Below are 17,179 nucleotides of genomic sequence, written 5' to 3'. Positions count from 1 at the left end.
TTTCTTTAGTACCCAAGTATTTCCCGGTTATAAAATAAAGTCTCTGGACTACAGTAGCTTTTCTGGTCTTTTTGCCTTTAATTTCAAGGCAAAAGAGAATTAGAATAACCTAAAAGAGTCACTGAAGCTTCTGATAGAACAAGGGAGTGAGAAGAAGCACCCTGATCTCTGAAAAGATCTAATCTTTGAAAGAGGTGTTTATTGGAACTTTTAATAATATCTCAGAAAACAGTTTTATTAATTTAAAAAGCATTTAAGTCAAAAGGTATTGCAAGTGTCTCTCATTTATTGGGAACATCACCAAAGAAAACAAACAACAAAAATTCAATTAATTAATTAGTGCTTTCAAATAACATAATTTGGTAAAATAAAAATCTGAGAATCGATTTTAAAAAGATATCTTAAAATAAGGTAAAATTAGGATGTATATTTCAAGAACAGTATTATTATAAAACATACCTCAAACCATATAAATATATCCTGTTTGTATAGTTCATGTCTGTCATGTAAATCAACTCCATTTTCCAGACACAGTTTAAACAAAGCATCTATAGAAAAGTGCACAGTCAATATCTTAGTAATTAAAATTCTTAAACCAAAGTTTTAGAAAAATATAAAAAGTTAAAAATTTAGGTTATAAATTCCTAAGAATTCCCTTTCCATGCACATATATCTTACAAATGTTTAAGATACAGAAATAAAGACTATTAAACAAATAGTAAAGAAAGTGTACAGAGTCCATTGGCTCTTTTTCTGAACAGCTTTTCCTTCAGGAATATGCCCATGAGTGGGGATGTATAAATCAGAGTCAACACTAATTTTTGCTAACTTGGTCCAAATGCTTGTCCCATTTGCTGGTCATTTTGCTTCTTTTTTTTCTTTGAACCATGAAGACCATGGGTAAGTAATTATCAAAACAGTCAGGTCTTTGGCTCACTGATACTGCTACGGTTGTCTTGCCCCAGTCATCGATGTTCAGGGTTTTTCTCCTTTGAGAAAGAAGGTCCTCCAGCTCATCTTGCCGACCTTAACAGAGCGCGTCCATATGAGCTGGTTACGATATGACGTCGTGAGAATCACTGTTAGGTCTCTGTCGCACAGCCAGGGGAGGCAGTGGCTTCCCGTAGAAGTCTGTGCAAAGAAGGGGTACCAAAAATATACAAGTCTTATGGTAAATCAAGATTTCTGACACAATTCTTTAATTTCCACCTTTAAAAGAGTAAGACACTCTGACTTTACAGGTGAAGCAATGGTTGGGGAGGACAAGGGAAAGAAAAGGCAGAATCCAAAAAAACTTGAATAAATTCAAAACACAACCACTAGCGTAAATTCATAACTCTAGGTTATAAATTAATCTCTACTTGATTTAATAAAAAGCTGCACCTAATGTATATATTATTATTATTGTTTCCAATTAAGTGTTCACATTAGAACAAAGCAAACAACAAACATCTAAAATTTATGGAACCTATTGCCAAAGCCCTGATAAAATCAGTATTTGTACAATCCATATCCTTATCCAATGGCTATTACTTCTAGGAATTTGCAGAGAAAAATTCATTAATTATCTTAGTGTTCTGGTACATAGGAATCTTTTACAATGATGCTTCAATATAGTTCATTGATTTAGGGCATATTTGATACAGAAACAGTCTTAATTTGTACTTCATAATAAGTTCCTAGCCCTTAATTACCATAAATTTAGGTTTATCAATTTAATAGCATATGGAAACCTTCAGTAAGTATTTTCTGGCCTATTACCTTAAAAATTATTCTAGAAGCACAGGTGTTCAAGATTACTTGAAATAAATATATTAAAAATATATTCAGGGGCCCATTTCCAGTTCTGCATGGGCCGGAGTTTAGCTAAGCTACTCCATGGTATTGCTGCCTCAGCATCTATTTTGTCTGGCCAAGTGGCCTGTGGGGGCCTTAAATAGATACTAGCACCTCATGCAAGAATATGCTCTAGAAAACAGCCTGCAGAATCACAGGTAAATGCTAAGTTCCTGATATGACTTCCCCAATGGCCTTCGTGATCAACTGTCTCCCTCACCTTCCCTTAGATAATACCCCAGAGGAACTTACCAAAACTCCGCTGTTTTGGTTTAAACTGACCAATCTGGCCTTAGCCTGGGAACCCCAAAGCACTCCATCCACAGACCCTAATAAAGGCATGTGGCCCAGGTACTGCAGTTCTCTCTGCCTACAGCTTGCCTTGACCTCCCACTTCTCACTGTGGAACCCTTGAAGCATGTCATGTACTTCCTTCAGGACCTGTGAGTAATTTCTCTATTTCAATTTCTCTTCTGGTCTTTTTGAACTGAGGCCAGGGGCTCTACTTAACAAACATTAATTTAGCAAAGTCCTAACAGCATTTAAGAAGCTTAGAAGTCACTCCATACTAAGAAGAAGTAAACAGCTGAACAGACTAAAAAATCACCAGTTCTTCTGGGATCCGTAAGAGAGGGGAGGTCACAAAACAAACCACTGCCCTCAGTATTGGAGAGACAGGCAAACACAGGAAGTCTCAGTTTACCAGGCCAGACATTCATGAATGGAAAGTGCTGAGGGAACCAGTGCCCAGGTAGGAAAACCTGAAATGTGATTGACAAAATGCTGGATGCTCAGTGTGGACCAGCCTGAGAGTTAAAAACTCCAGGGAAATTAAGTCATAAGGGGGACCCCCTCCCCGATATTGTGAGATTCAGCTCCAGGAGACTGAACAAATTCCCACAGTAAATACTGGAGAAAAATCCCCTCCTGCTCACAGCAGAGCAGGGGAAAAGGAACCATTATTAAATACCTTGGAGTATTTTGTTCTTAACAAGGCCCACACTCAGAGGAAACTAGTTAACCAGAGTCTAACCTGCTGGGATATTATCAGAACCTAACCCACCTGGGGAAGAGCAATAACCAATTCCAGCTGGCCTTAGCCATTCTGCACCACTTAATGGGGGAGAAAAAAAAATTGAGAAACTCTTAAGAAGTTAACAGTCCAGAGGCACAGGCTCACTAAAAGACTTGAGACCTAATCACAGGAACATAGAATGCTTCCCCTGCCACCACACAGCACCATGGCATTACTAAAGGCCTATTTACAGTAGTTCCTTTTACCAAGTACATCATGCTGGACTATGAAGAAAAAAGTCCAGAAGGCAAAAACACAATTTGAAGAGACAGAGCAAGCGTCAAAACAAGATATGGCACTGATACTGGAATTATCAGGCCCGGTATTTAAAACAACTATGACTAATCAGCTAAGGGCTTTCATGGATGAAGTAGACAGCATGCAAGAACAGATGGGAAATGTAAGCAGAGAGATGGAAGTCCTAAGAACCAGAAAGAAATGCTTTTGGGAAAAGAGAAAAAAACACTGTAACAGAAGTGAAGAATGCGTTTGATGGGTTTATTAGTAAACTGAACAAGGCTGGGAAAAGAGATATATATCAATAGAATCCTTGAAAACTAAAAAGCAAAAAGAACTGAAAAGAAAAAAAGAGAACATCCGAGAACTGTTCAAGCACCAAAGGTCTAACATACATGTAATGAGAATACCAGAAGGAGAAGAGAGAAAGGAGCAGAAGCAACAGCTGAAGCAATAATGACTGAGAATTTCCTCAAAGTAATGTCAAACACCAAACACCAGATTTAAGAAACTTAGAGAACATTGTGCAGGATAAATGTCCCCAAAACTACATCTAGGTGTATCATTTTCACATTACAGAAAATCAAGGAAAAAAAAAATCCTGAAAGAAGCCAGGGGGGAAAAACCACTTTTCCAGTAGGTGGACAAAGGTAAGAATTACATTCAACTTCTCCCCAGAAACCATGCAAGCAAGAAGAAAGTAGAGTGAAATTTTTTAAGTATTTAGAGAAAAAAGAACTGCCACCAACCTAGAATTCTATACCCTGCAAAATTATTCCTCAAAAGTAAAAGAGAAATAAAAACTTTCTCAGAAAAACAAAAACTGAAGGAATCTGTTCCCATTAGACCTGCCTTGCAAGAGATGTTAAAAGTTCTTCAGACAGAAGGAAAATAATAAACATCAGAAACTCAGATTTACATAAAGAAAGAAAAAGTATCAAAGAAGAAATATGTAAAGGTAAAATGAAAACTTATTTTTCATATTCTTAATTGATCCAACAGATAACAGTTTGTTCAAAATATTAATAGCAACAATGTATCTGATTATATATACTTATATGCATATCTTATGTACATATATGCTTATATATAAATGCTTATGTATGCTTATATATGCTTATATATATGCTTATATATAAATCAATGGATGATAGCAATGAAACAAGGGACAGGAGGAAAGAATTAGGATTCTTTGGTTATTACAGGTATTCACACTACCCATTAAGTTGTATAGTATTATTTGAAAGTGGACTTGGATTCGTTGTGAATGTATATTGCAAACTCTAGGGCTGCCACTAAAAAAAAGGCCATGACAAAGGAGGCAAGAATATACAATGGAGAAAAGACAGCCTCTTCAATATATGGTACTGGGAAAACTGGAGAGTTACACGCAAAATAATCAAACTGGATTACCTTCTCACACCATATACAAAAATAAATTTTAAATGACTAAAGACTTAAATGTAAAATGTGAAACCATAAAAATCCTAGAAGAAAACATAGGCAGTGCACTCTATGACATCAGTCTTAACGATATTTTTTGGATATGTCTCCTCAGTCAAGGGAAACAAAAGCAAAAATAAACAAATGGGACTACATCAAACTAAAAAGCTTTTGCATAGCAAGGAAATTATGAACAAAACGAAAGCCTACTGAATGGGAGAAGATATTTGCAAATGATATATCCAATAAGGGGTTAACATCTGAATATACAAAGAATTCATGCAACTCAACATCAAAAAAACAAACAATCCAATTAAAAAATGGGCTAGAGGACCTAAATAGACATTATTCCAAAGAAAACAGACAGATGGCCAACAGACATGTGAATAGTTGCTCAACATCACTATCATCAGGGAAATGCAAATTAAAACCACAATGAGATATCACCTCACACTTGTCAGAATGGCTATCATCAAAAACAACACAAATAATAAATGTTGGTGAAGATGTGGAGAAAAGGGAACCTCATGCACTGTTGGTGGGAAAGTAAACAGCACAGCAGCCACTATGAAAAACAGTATGGAAGTTCCTCAAAAAATTAGAAATAGAACTACCATACAGTCCAGCAATTCCACTTCTGGGTATTTTTCCAAAAAAAACAAAAACACTAATTCAAAAAGATATGTGCACCCCCCTTATTCATTACAGCATTATTCACAATAGCCAAGATACGAAACAACCTTAAGTGCCCATCAGTAGACGAATGGATAAAGAAGATGTGATACACATATAAACACACGCACACACACACACACACACACACTCACTGGAATATCACTCAGCCAGAAAAAAAAAAGGATACCTTACCATTTTGACAACATGGATAGACCTAGAGAGTATTATGCTAAATGAAACAAGTCAGACAAATACTGTATGATATCACTGGCATGTGGAATCTAAAAAAAAAACAAATGAACAAACATAAAACAGAAACAGTCATAGATACAGAGAACAAACAGATAGCTGCTGGACAGGGGAGGTGGGTAGCAAGGGCAGTAGGGTTGTTGGGAGAATGAGTGAAGTAGGTGAGGGAAATTAAGAGGTACAAATTTCCAGTTACAAAATAAATGAGTCACAGGGATGAAATGTACAGAGTGGGGAATATAGTCAATAATAATGTAGTATCTTTGTATGGTGACGAAGGTGGTCAAAAGGTACAAACTTCCAGTTATAAAATAAGTAAGTACTAGGAATGTAATGTAAAGCATGATTAATTAATTAACACTGCTGTATGTTATATATGAAAGTTGTTAAGAGAATAAATCCTAACAGTTCTCATCACAAGGAAAAAGTTTCTTTTTCTTTTGTTTTTATCTGTATGAGACGATGGATGTTCACTAAGTTTATTGTGATAATCATTTTATGATGTATGTAAGTCAAGTCATTATGCTGTATACTTTAAACTTATATAGTGCTTTAAATCAATTATATCTCAATAAAACTGGAAGGAAAAAATAAAAAATAAATTAAATAATGAATCTGAATAAATTTCAATGTAAGAAAGAGAAACAGAAAATTACCATTAGGCAAATACCATAGTAATAATTATTGCAGACACAGTCCAATGATGGAGACTAAAACTAGTAGGCTAAAGTTTGTGGAGAACAGAATATTTGCATAATCTCAAAGAATCACTTCTAAAATATTTACTAATTACAAAGAGGGAAAACAGTAACATTTTACAATGTGGCAAATACCACCTTATCCAAATGATCAAGGTTAACACCACCAGTAATGAGACATACCACCATCATGTACCCCCTATTTCAAACATTTTGAACATCAGTTTGGTTAAACAGTCAGATTTGCTCTTGTGTCATCAGTTTGGTTAAACAGTCAGATTTGCCTTGTGTCATCAGTTTGCAGCCTCTACCAGAGTGTACCATAGACAATACTTGATTTGCCACAGCTATATCATTACTTAACAAAAAAAAAATTTTTAAATAATAAACTGTATACTCTTGCCTCTTTAAAAAAATTAGGAGAAAATGATTGTTCAAGCAACTATAAATTTAAAGCAACTACTAAGCTGCAATGATGCTCTAACAAATCTTAATGTAATAGTATAATATAATGAATTCAAAGTATGGATTTCAAAGCTGGACAGACCTAAGTTCAAATCCTGATTTTGCCACTTATAGCTATGTGACCTTGGGGTATAAGTTCCTTACACAAAAAATTGCCCATCTTACAAGGCTATTAGAAGAATTAAAATGAGATAATGTACCTAAAGTGCTTAGCAATATGCCAGTCACATAGTATATACAGTTATTACTATTGCTATAATTAAAATTATAACAGAGACAATTATTTGATAAATTTAAAGTATGCCTTTTCTAATTTCTTGATTTCAAAATTAATGAGAATTATAACACATAACAGAACTCAAGATTAAACCAGAATGAATACCGTTTCTATTATGTTTTACTTCTGGAATTTAAAAGTACCCTACTAAAAAGATAAATCACATACACATGGCAAGAAGTATCTTTTTCCCTCCCAAGAAATTATTTTTTTTTGCAGTTGATTCTGTATTATTTCAGAATAATTCTGTATTTAATTTAATTCTGTATTTGATTTAATTTAATCATCACAAAGAAAAAGTTTCTTTTGATTAAATGTGATTCTGTATTTAACCGCCAGAATTAAACCATTCTACACAAAATAGGTTTCTTATTGCCTTAAATGTAGGGGATATAAGTTGATCATAGTGCCCGACTGATATGACCAAATTAATTGACACCCATTTTTATAAAGGGCTTCAAACTTTTTAACATACAAAATTTAATCTTGATTCATATTTTAAGATTTGAAAATATTCTTTAGTTTTGCACTTGGTATTTTTGGCTAACAGAATCTTGGATTTATTTCTCATAATGTATAACACGTAACATGTTGATAAAGTACCGATTGAGAGTATTTACAAAGTGAAGAATGCATCTGTCTTACCTGTTACACAGAGTGAAGTTTACAGAAAATAAAAGAAATTAGAAAAGTAATAAAATTAAATTGCCATCAAGGTAAATGTCTCTAATCAAAGAACAAATAAGAATCTGCCTTAATTCCTAATTTGACTACAACAAATTGTTTTTCATCTCAGTAAATTTTAAATGCCAAACCCAAATGTAGTTAACTTTTAATTATTTACCCTTGTTTGTCATGTATCTGTTGTCTACTTGCCATCAACCACATTCAAATAAATGTGTACAAAGTTAGGGAAGAGAAGAGAATGAGATTATAAAATTGGCAACTATCAGCATCTCAGATGAAAATCTCGTGATAAACACTAAAAACTAATTTAAGCTTTTTAATTAAAAATTTAAATTTATTATACCTACTTTCTTCTCCATTAATGAAAGCAGAGTTGATTGTACATCTTTTTTTACCTAGATAAGGTATACTTTGCCTTAAAATTTATGAGAAAAAATAATACAGATATTTAAAAACTTGTGAAGTTAGGATGTCTAATTCTTTGCTCTGAAAAGTTAAGTTTATTGATACATACTTAAAATTAACTGATATATTAGAACAATGGTAGTCTTAAACTTAACTAACTGATTATAATTCTTTTCCAGGAGTTCTAATTTAAAAATAAATACAGGAAAGCAAAGAAAAACAAAGCAAAAACAAAAAACAACCTTTTTAGCCCATTTTCAACCTCTTTTTCACTTGCTTCTAACTATAATGTTCCCCCTAGATGCTACCATTAGTTCTTTTCTCCTTATTCTACATACTTTCCCTCAGAAACAGGAAACTATCATTCTTTCAACTGCATTCATTCAGTAACCAATTACAGAACATCTATTACAGAACAAAGCATTCCTATTGTGCGATGACAACTGAAAAAACAAACTACCTACATACCCTCCCACCCACCTGTGTCCCTTTTCTCCAGAGCTCCAAAATCTTACTTGTACTGGCTTATAGAAATTTCCAAATAGATAAGCCTACAGACACCTCCAGAGAAAGTTTCCTTCCTCCTCATGTATTTTCAGTCTTAGAAATAGCACCAACCTTCTAGCTCCTTGAGCCAAATAATTTCCTGTTCCTCTCTCCTTTTATCCCATACATCCATTCATTATATAGTACTTATAACTGTTCATATATTCCTTGCATACATTTTTATTCTCAATTCCAATTCCTATCTTCACTTCTCACTCTGACTACTGCAACAGCTTCTAACTGGGATCCTTACTTCAGGTGTGACCACAATCTAGTCTATACTTTACATTGTGACAAAAATTATTATCCTAAACAATAAACCTTGTAATACTATTTCTCTGCTAAAAATGTATAGTGTCTCCTGTAAAATTATAGTGAGTCCAGACATCTTAACATACATGTGAGGCCCTAAACAATCTGGCTATAAGCCATAATTCAAAGATCAGCACTCTCTATAACTTTAAACTTCCTCTTTCTTATCCATTCTACCCACATGAACCTAACTAAGCTCTAGTCACAAGTAACTTCATACTATTTTCCAAATAAGCGATGTCTTTTCCCACCTCTCCACCTCTGAATAGTCTGTTCCTTCTACTTACTGACTCTTCTCATTCTTCAAAGAGCCAGTCCTAATACCACTTTCACTGTCTAGGCAGTTTGTGCACAGTACTCCAATTATACACCATAGAACCTTTTACCATATATTGTGAATTGTCACATATACTATAGTAAGCTGGAGTATTATCTTTTCTGTTAGACTAGGATCCCCAGAAAAGTAGAATTTACGTCTTATTCATCTTGGCAACACCAATGTTTCAGGTGGTGTCAGATACAAAACAGTTGTTTGTTGGATGCCCAATTCAGTAAGAAAAAATAGTACCTGTTATATGAGAAATTAATTTTTCTCTATATACATATATTTATGTATATTCACTGTGTTGTTAGAAACAATTAGGTAATGCTAATATATCTGTGTATAAACACATGCACACATGTATTTATACACACATATATTAGCATTATCTAATTGTTTCTAACAACACAGTGAATATTTAAACTGATAATGCAGTCTAGCATACACAATTTCAGAGGGTAATAAAACAGGAATTAACCTATTATAGTCAATAAAAACATCATGATGTAAAGTCAGCAACCAAAAAGACATGTGATTTCACTGTAATTTTGATATGGTCTAAGGACAAACTTTCTGTCTTTAGAATTGAAAAAAACCTTTTAATTTTCACTAATGATTATGAAGAAATATTTCATTATTGACACAGTATTCAGAAAAAGAAAGCAACCAGCACATTTAAATTTATATACTTTTTGAATAAAATATTTTATACAGTTCAATATAATTTCAAATTATATATAAGGCTTTTCTAAAGATTAAACTTCTGATTTTTTTTTCCCTAGTAAATGGGTCTTCTTAGGAAACCAAGTTCTAGATCAGGTAAACAAAGCTATCAGAAAGGAAATGAAATGTTCTTGATAAAGAAGTTTATTGAGTTACTATATATATATATAAAATTATCCTTCTGCATTTTAGAAATATTTTATTAAAAGAATCTGGGCTGATGGTCTGAAATCAGAACTTCTGCCTATTGTATAAGGCAGTTCTCTACTCCCAACTGTCCTTTCTCTAGTTTTCCAGGTGAAGTTCTTATGCCCTATACTGGCTGTACTAAACCTTGTGTTAATTTCATCCAAAAAAAAGTGTTTTCTTTAGTCAATGAAGCCTTTAGTAACTTTCTATTTAGCTGGACTTTATTTGGCTTACTGATTTGGTCTCTGATCTTACAAACTGTGTTACTCTTTACTTCATTGTAATATACAGCAGCTGAGTATCATTAGAAGCAGAGAAAGAACAATTATGCGACATTATCATTGAGTATATTGAGCATATATAGGACAATGAAGTTTTTAACACTATAAATGTACTGTCTCATATTTAAGATATTTAAAACTCTTTCCCTTTCACAACTATTTACATTAATATATAATGGATAAACACAAGCTCTGACGGTCTTTACCTCTGTATTCTAAGATAAAGGTCAAATCAAATTATATAGAGGCAAAGGGCACTTAAGAATAAAAAAATAAATAAATGAAAAAAAGTGGAGTATAATGAAAAAGGATGGTTGTGGATTTGAAAGTCTTCCAAAAGTAAAAGTTTGTTGAAGTAATGAGGTAAAGAAAAGTGAATGTGATACGTAGAGCTTTGAAAACTGATCCTTTTGCATTACCATTATGACGTGTTTCACCAAGAGGCTCAAGTTTTGGAAGTCTAGTGACTTTGGGGGTTCCCCAGCCAACTAAAGAAAAAGAAAAACATTTAAAAACACTGTTAAACAATATCTCTTTAGGTCTGTTGAGAGGATCCCTTTCTTGACAGGAATGTATATAACTTCAATATCAATTCATATATACTGAATGATGCAGTACTGAATAACCATAAACCCATTTTAAATGGCTTCTATTTAAAAATGTAATTATAGGTTGGTAATATCTGCTTAAAATTTTTATTTACCTTTCATTAAAAATATAAGCATCCTCACTACCATCATAAATAACCTTAGGCTACTATTCTAACCCCCAACAGAGACTAAAAGAAATGTACACTTATTAAATGGAATACTAGAAATGAGTCTTAAAATAATTCTCAAAGGAAAATGTTACCATCTAAAGCCTTCTAGCAGGGCTAAAAGGAAACTATAAATATATACGTTTGATATTTATTGAGTATGTGAGGTACTATGCCCAGTGCTAAAAAATTACGATTATTGTGCAGTTAGTATGTCCCAGTGCTTTACATGCAGTATTCCACTTAATCCTCATAACAGCTTAGAAGGTCGGCATGAATGTTGGAAATATAATGGAAACACTCACACATCTTGGTTTCAAATGTTAACTTTCAGGATGAAAGATCTAATTTTTTAAAAGCTCATGTTAGCCATCCATTCCTTAAACTTAAATTCCTTTTAGCAATCTGGGTACTGATATTTCAAATAGGACTTGAATCCATTATAAGAAGTGCTTAGGTAAAGTTTTCTTATTAATTTTTACTTATTTTTTTACTTTCATAAAACATTTTTTCTGAATAAAAAAAGCAACAGATATTTACGTTGATAAATTCTGAACAAAGTAGATGGAGCAAAAAATTCTACCTTTTTCACAATTCACAAGATAATAAATATACTGAATAAAAACTGCATAATTTCTTTCTTTTTCTTCAATGTTTAAAGCAGTATTTCTAAATTCAGTATCAATATCAATTAACTCACCAGGAGGAGGAGGTGGGGGTGGTGTTGGACTCTTAGGAACAGAGTCATCTGTATTAACAGGTTCTACACGGTGGCTCCTTTTCATTCTTAGCTTCTTAGTTTTCTTTTTACTGTTATCTGTAAGAATATAAACATGAAACTTTATGCCTCTGTGAAGAAGTTACTTCTATAATAAAAACTAAAGAACAGAATTAGAATATTGATATTATTATTACCATAGGAATATATCTTCAATACAACTTAAAAATTGTTACCAATAATGAACTGTGAACTTGCCTTTACTAAGAATAAATTTTTAAGTGATGGTTTATTGGATGAATGATTGATGAATATGACACAAATGGCAAAAAGCCATATTTTAAGTTCTATGAAAGGTGATTTGGAATACAAAAAAAGTCGGTATTTCCAAAAGTAATATTTTTTTCCCCAAATATCATACTAAGTAAATGGAATTATCTAGCTGCAGGGACTTCCATGAAACTCAGAATGACCTGGAGAAAAAGGAGAGGGATTGGTTTGTCTCAATAGGATATACAGAATGATTCTAGGTATAAGTCCAAAAATAATCCTTTGAAATGTGAAAAAACACCCCAATCAAATCTAAACACATTATCCATGAAAATAACCCCCAAATAAGATACGCCCAATATAAATATATGTAACCAAAACTCACATTGTTAGACGTTACAGAATTGAATTTGTAATCTTTCTAAAAATAACTATTTACAGATTCTCACTTAAGCACATATGAACATTTTAAGTGCATCTGCGTTGTTAACATGTAAACTTTAACAACGTGAACCAGGAAGGCACAGTAGTTAAATAACCAAACATCACAGTCACTGAAATATTTTCACTGACAACCCCAAATTGCTAAATTTATATATATAATACATTTTCTAAAATGGAAATTATCTGTTACACAACAAGCAGCCAACATCTATGAAACCTATAAAGCAATGAGAAATACAAATATATTTAGAAACATTATTTTTCTAAGTAAATTAGTATCACTTGAGACATTTTACTCTAGATAGAAACGGAGACATCTTTTTACAATTAAAGCTGTAAGCTTTACAGCTGGGAGAAAGGAAAGAGAACCTCCAGAACCATATGGTACTTTCGGATGGGCAGTAGAACAGGGTCATGGACAAGCATAGGATACGAAGCAGAGGACCTGAAGTTGAGGGAAGTGTGTCTCAGTACAGCCACAGATGAGACATATGATCTTAAATTACTCAACCTCTCCAAGGCCCTGGTTTCCTATTCTGTATAATGAGAATAATATACCCGAGAACTGCTATAAATGAGCCAGTCCTAATACCACTGGTATTAGGTAAATACCTAGTGCTGTGGTAAATAGCACTAGGTAAATAGCACTAGCACTATGGTAAATAGCATAGTGCTGTGTTAAATAATATTTTCAAATCATCTACCAAATCATTTTGTTCTTTAACAACATATTAGTGTTTGAAAGAGTTCTTCCAATATATTGAGAGGCCACTTTAAGTCTACTTTTTGTTTTACACTGTTGATAGTGCGATATGGGTACAAATGTGGCTACCCTAACTTCCCAAATTACAAAACTATAACTTTCAAATCTAATTATTTCTATATAGCAAAATATCCATTGAGCTAATCTGCAGCTCAGGGACTGAGATCTTATTTTCATAAACTCTTTGATACTGTACAAAAATTCTTATATACCATGGAACCATATTGCTAACTAGGAATGGCAAGGAATCAATGATTATTGGGTATTTCCCATGTGTCAGGCCCTGTGCTAGGAACACCATAGAGTTACTTTTATTATAAGTAAACCTAAAAGCCTGGTGAAAAAAAAGATGACAACCCCATTTTAGAGAGGAGACGAAGACTGAAGAACACTATATAACGTAACATATATCTAGTAGGTGAGAAAGTCTGGATGCTACCCCAGGATGTCTTGAGTCCAAAGGCAGAGGCTCTCTCTATGATACCAAAAGATGTGAACTTCCTGTTAAATTACATAACCACTTAGAAAAAGTAAAATAATTATGAATTGAAGATGTTGTATAATATTAAAATAAGAGTAATATGGCTATTTGATAAAACTTTCAAAATGTTCAATTGATTATGTCTTCATCCTATAGAAATAACAAGCAAATAAAGGAAATGATGCTGATCATAACATTATGAGGATTAAGAAAAACAAAACAAACCTCCAAAAGCTTTAAAGGTTTTAAATATGTTCCAAAGATTCCTGGGGCTGTGCAATATTCCAAGTTTTTGAAAATGAATTCTCAGCTGAAATTCTTTTAAGTTACAAAGGACTAGATTTTAAGGCATCATGAATAAAAACATAAATTAGCAAACTGACTAATGATTACCTAAAATTCAAGAGAAAACCATGATAAATAACGCATTTGGAGATGAAAGATCTTGCAATACATTTTTTATGAAAATAATCATGACAAATGAAAGAGGTATTTTTAAGTTTTATATATATTATTTATGTTATATGTAATATATAAAACTTAAAAATAAATAAAATAAATATAAAAATAAATAAGTATATATATTTTTAATAACTAGATTATCACCTGATTCTGATGACTGCTGGTCTGTCTCATCTTCATTTTCCAACTGCTGTGTTAATGCCTCCTTATAATTTTCTACTATTCCGAACCCATTGTTTTTTTGGCTACTGTCACTGATCTGGCTCTGTGTCTCTATTTGCTCATGGTCCATTTTATGTTTCAGGGGACAGCCATCACTGTCTTCCTCCACATTTTGCCTCTTTTTCTCTCTTTCAAGTTTTTTTTCATTCTGACAAAAATGAAATATATCATTTTTAATATAATAGTCATATCTAAGATAGTATTAAGGGAGAAATCAAATAATCCAAGAGCATTCTGTAACTTCCAGGCAATGTGATATTTCTATTAAAAAATTATTTGTTGAGTCTATCATTAAAGCATGCTAATTGTCAAACATTCAGAAAACAGAGATAGTATAAAGAAAGAAAACAAATATTACCAGTAATTTCACAATCTAGAGATGACCACTGTTTGACGTATAGTCACAAAGAGGTGCTTTTCTTTGCCTACCCCACACATGTACAGACATACACCATCCACAAACATACATAAATGTGATTGATTGTCTATATATACATATTTATGTATATTTTTAAACAAAAAAGAATTGAAATTTTAATTTAAGAATATACATTTCTTTCTTTGTCAATGAACCTATAAAGTGCTTAGAATATTGCATGACACATAATAAAGTGTTAGCTATGAAAATATTATATAATGCTATATGTGTAAGCCATTACTACTTTCATCAATTATGCAATCGTTTTGAATGGTTCTATCATCTTATTTTACCAATACCCAATCAATGGACAAAGAAGTGATTTTCAACCTTTCACTATTATAAGAAATATAATCATTGAATTACTTCTTTAGAATAAATTCCTAACAGTCAAGCTGTTGGATCAATGAGTAAGCACATTTTTAAATGTGCCATACTACAAACTTTCCTTCAGAAAAACTAAAGTAAAATTACACCACAGGCAAGGGGTTGAGAGAGTGTATTTTCCCATATCTTTTTTTTTTTTTTTTTGGCCTCGCCACTCGGCACGTGGGATTTTAATTCCCCAACCAGGGATCGAACCCACACCCCCTACAGTGGAACCACAGAGTTTTAACCACTGGACTGCCAGGGAAGTCCTCCCCGTGACATCTTTTTTAATGCTTTTTTAATGATTATCAATCTTTTACACCTCTGCCAAACTAATAAATATTTTTTACCTCAGTGTTGATTTATCATTGAATATTTTTATTATCAATACAACTGAAGATAAGTTATTAAATATGTTTATTGCCATTTTAATTTTTTCTTTAAAGAACTACCCATGATAACCCAATGCTCGTTTTTCTACTAGAGGTTCATTATTTACACAGTAATTTTTTAAGGGTTCTTTTTTTGTTGTTTCCTGGGTCTCAAATATTTTTCATTAGGATTAGCTTGGGTTTTTTTTTCTGTCTTTAACTCTGTAGAACATCTCTTTAAATACTGAATATAATACAATCTACCTATTTTTCACTTTATAATTTGTGGCCTCATTGTCCTGCTTTGAAAGTTTCAGCCTCCTCCAAGTATATACCAATGTCTAACTGTATTATGTGAGTATTTTTAAGTCTTCTTTTTTTATACATTTAAGTCTTTTGAAATTTAATTTGGTATACAGTGTTCAATAATTTTACTTTTTTCCAAATGACTGTTCAGTTGTCCCAATATCCTTTTCTCCCAGATTTGAAATGCCACATTTATCTTACACTAAATGCTTATATATAATTTGGTTTGTTACTATTGTTTCATTGATCTGTTTATCTATTCTGGAACCAATATCTCACCATTTTTATTGTCTGTGATAAAATCAAAGGAATGAATGTAAGGTAATATTTTAAAGGAGAAGTTTTTTGGGGAAGAAAAGAAAATTTGCCTGGTGAAAAAGAGAGACTATGGATAATTTATTTCCATTTATTTCATTCCTTTACTGATGATCTTCTTAAAATTACTGTATTTTAAAAGCATAATAACTGTACTTTCCCCATGCCACTAATTAATTCAGGGACTTCAATATAAGATATTCTGTGCTGTATACCAGTATTGTTCATATCTTTATATCGTGAAAAATACAATGTTGGTAGAAGTGCTAAGGCCTTCTAAGTAATTTACAACCATGGTACTATAAAATAATTGGTCATTATCTATAAGGTGAGCTTTATTACAAATATAGAGTAAATCAATGTTTCAAAGTAAAAAACCAAACTTGATTTTCTTTTCCTCTACCAATATTTTTAAAAGAATATAAAACTTGACAAACACAATATTTAATAGTATGGACACAAAACAATAGCTCAAGTTATTAAGACTGCTTTACTATACTTAGAAAAGCACACGCTTATGGTAAATGCAATGGGGTTAATAAAAAGATTAAATACAGCTAACCTTCTAGTATCTAACTAACTTCAGACCAAATATCTCATATTACCAACTATTTGGCAAACACAAAGCAACACCAAAAACTCTACACTCATCTTCTTACCTGTGGAGCTGCCTCCCTCCTCAGCAGCAGCCCCAAGGAAGAAATAATCATCCACTTTTCCGGATGAGTACCTGTGTGGAAGGAGGCAGTGACAGGGAAGAGGAATAGAGAACATACAGGCGGGTCCAGCAAGCCACCTGCCACATTAAGCTCTGAGGGAACGGAGAGGAGATTTAGGAAGCTCTGTCACTGAGGAGGAATAGC

At 32.8% G+C, this 17,179-nt stretch overlaps 1 protein-coding gene across 2 annotated transcripts in view; it reads right to left on the bottom strand.

The window, feature by feature from the left end:
* ARL13B (ARF like GTPase 13B) overlaps positions 1–17,179 on the bottom strand; it is a 75,173-nt gene continuing 57,994 nt past the window's right edge. The window contains exons 7-10 of one of the 2 annotated variants that reach the window (XM_027102806.1): positions 14,460–14,685; positions 11,878–11,994; positions 10,840–10,908; positions 1–1,131 (exon numbers count right to left, since the gene is read on the bottom strand). In XM_027102806.1, coding sequence (XP_026958607.1) covers positions 1,055–1,131; positions 10,840–10,908; positions 11,878–11,994; positions 14,460–14,685 — 489 coding nt within the window. In that variant the 3' untranslated portion in view covers positions 1–1,054. The remainder of the gene's footprint in view (positions 1,132–10,839; positions 10,909–11,877; positions 11,995–14,459; positions 14,686–17,179) is intronic. The other variant, XM_027102807.1, reaches the window with a different exon arrangement.

The sequence above is a fragment of the Aethalodelphis obliquidens genome, unplaced genomic scaffold, assembly GCF_003676395.1.
Source record: "Aethalodelphis obliquidens isolate GAN/ISIS:26980383/991018 unplaced genomic scaffold, ASM367639v1 scaffold1, whole genome shotgun sequence".
Taxonomy (NCBI): Eukaryota; Metazoa; Chordata; class Mammalia; order Artiodactyla; family Delphinidae; genus Aethalodelphis; species Aethalodelphis obliquidens.
Note: the sequence above shows the minus strand (reverse complement) of the source record. Positions and strands in the feature narration are given on the sequence as shown.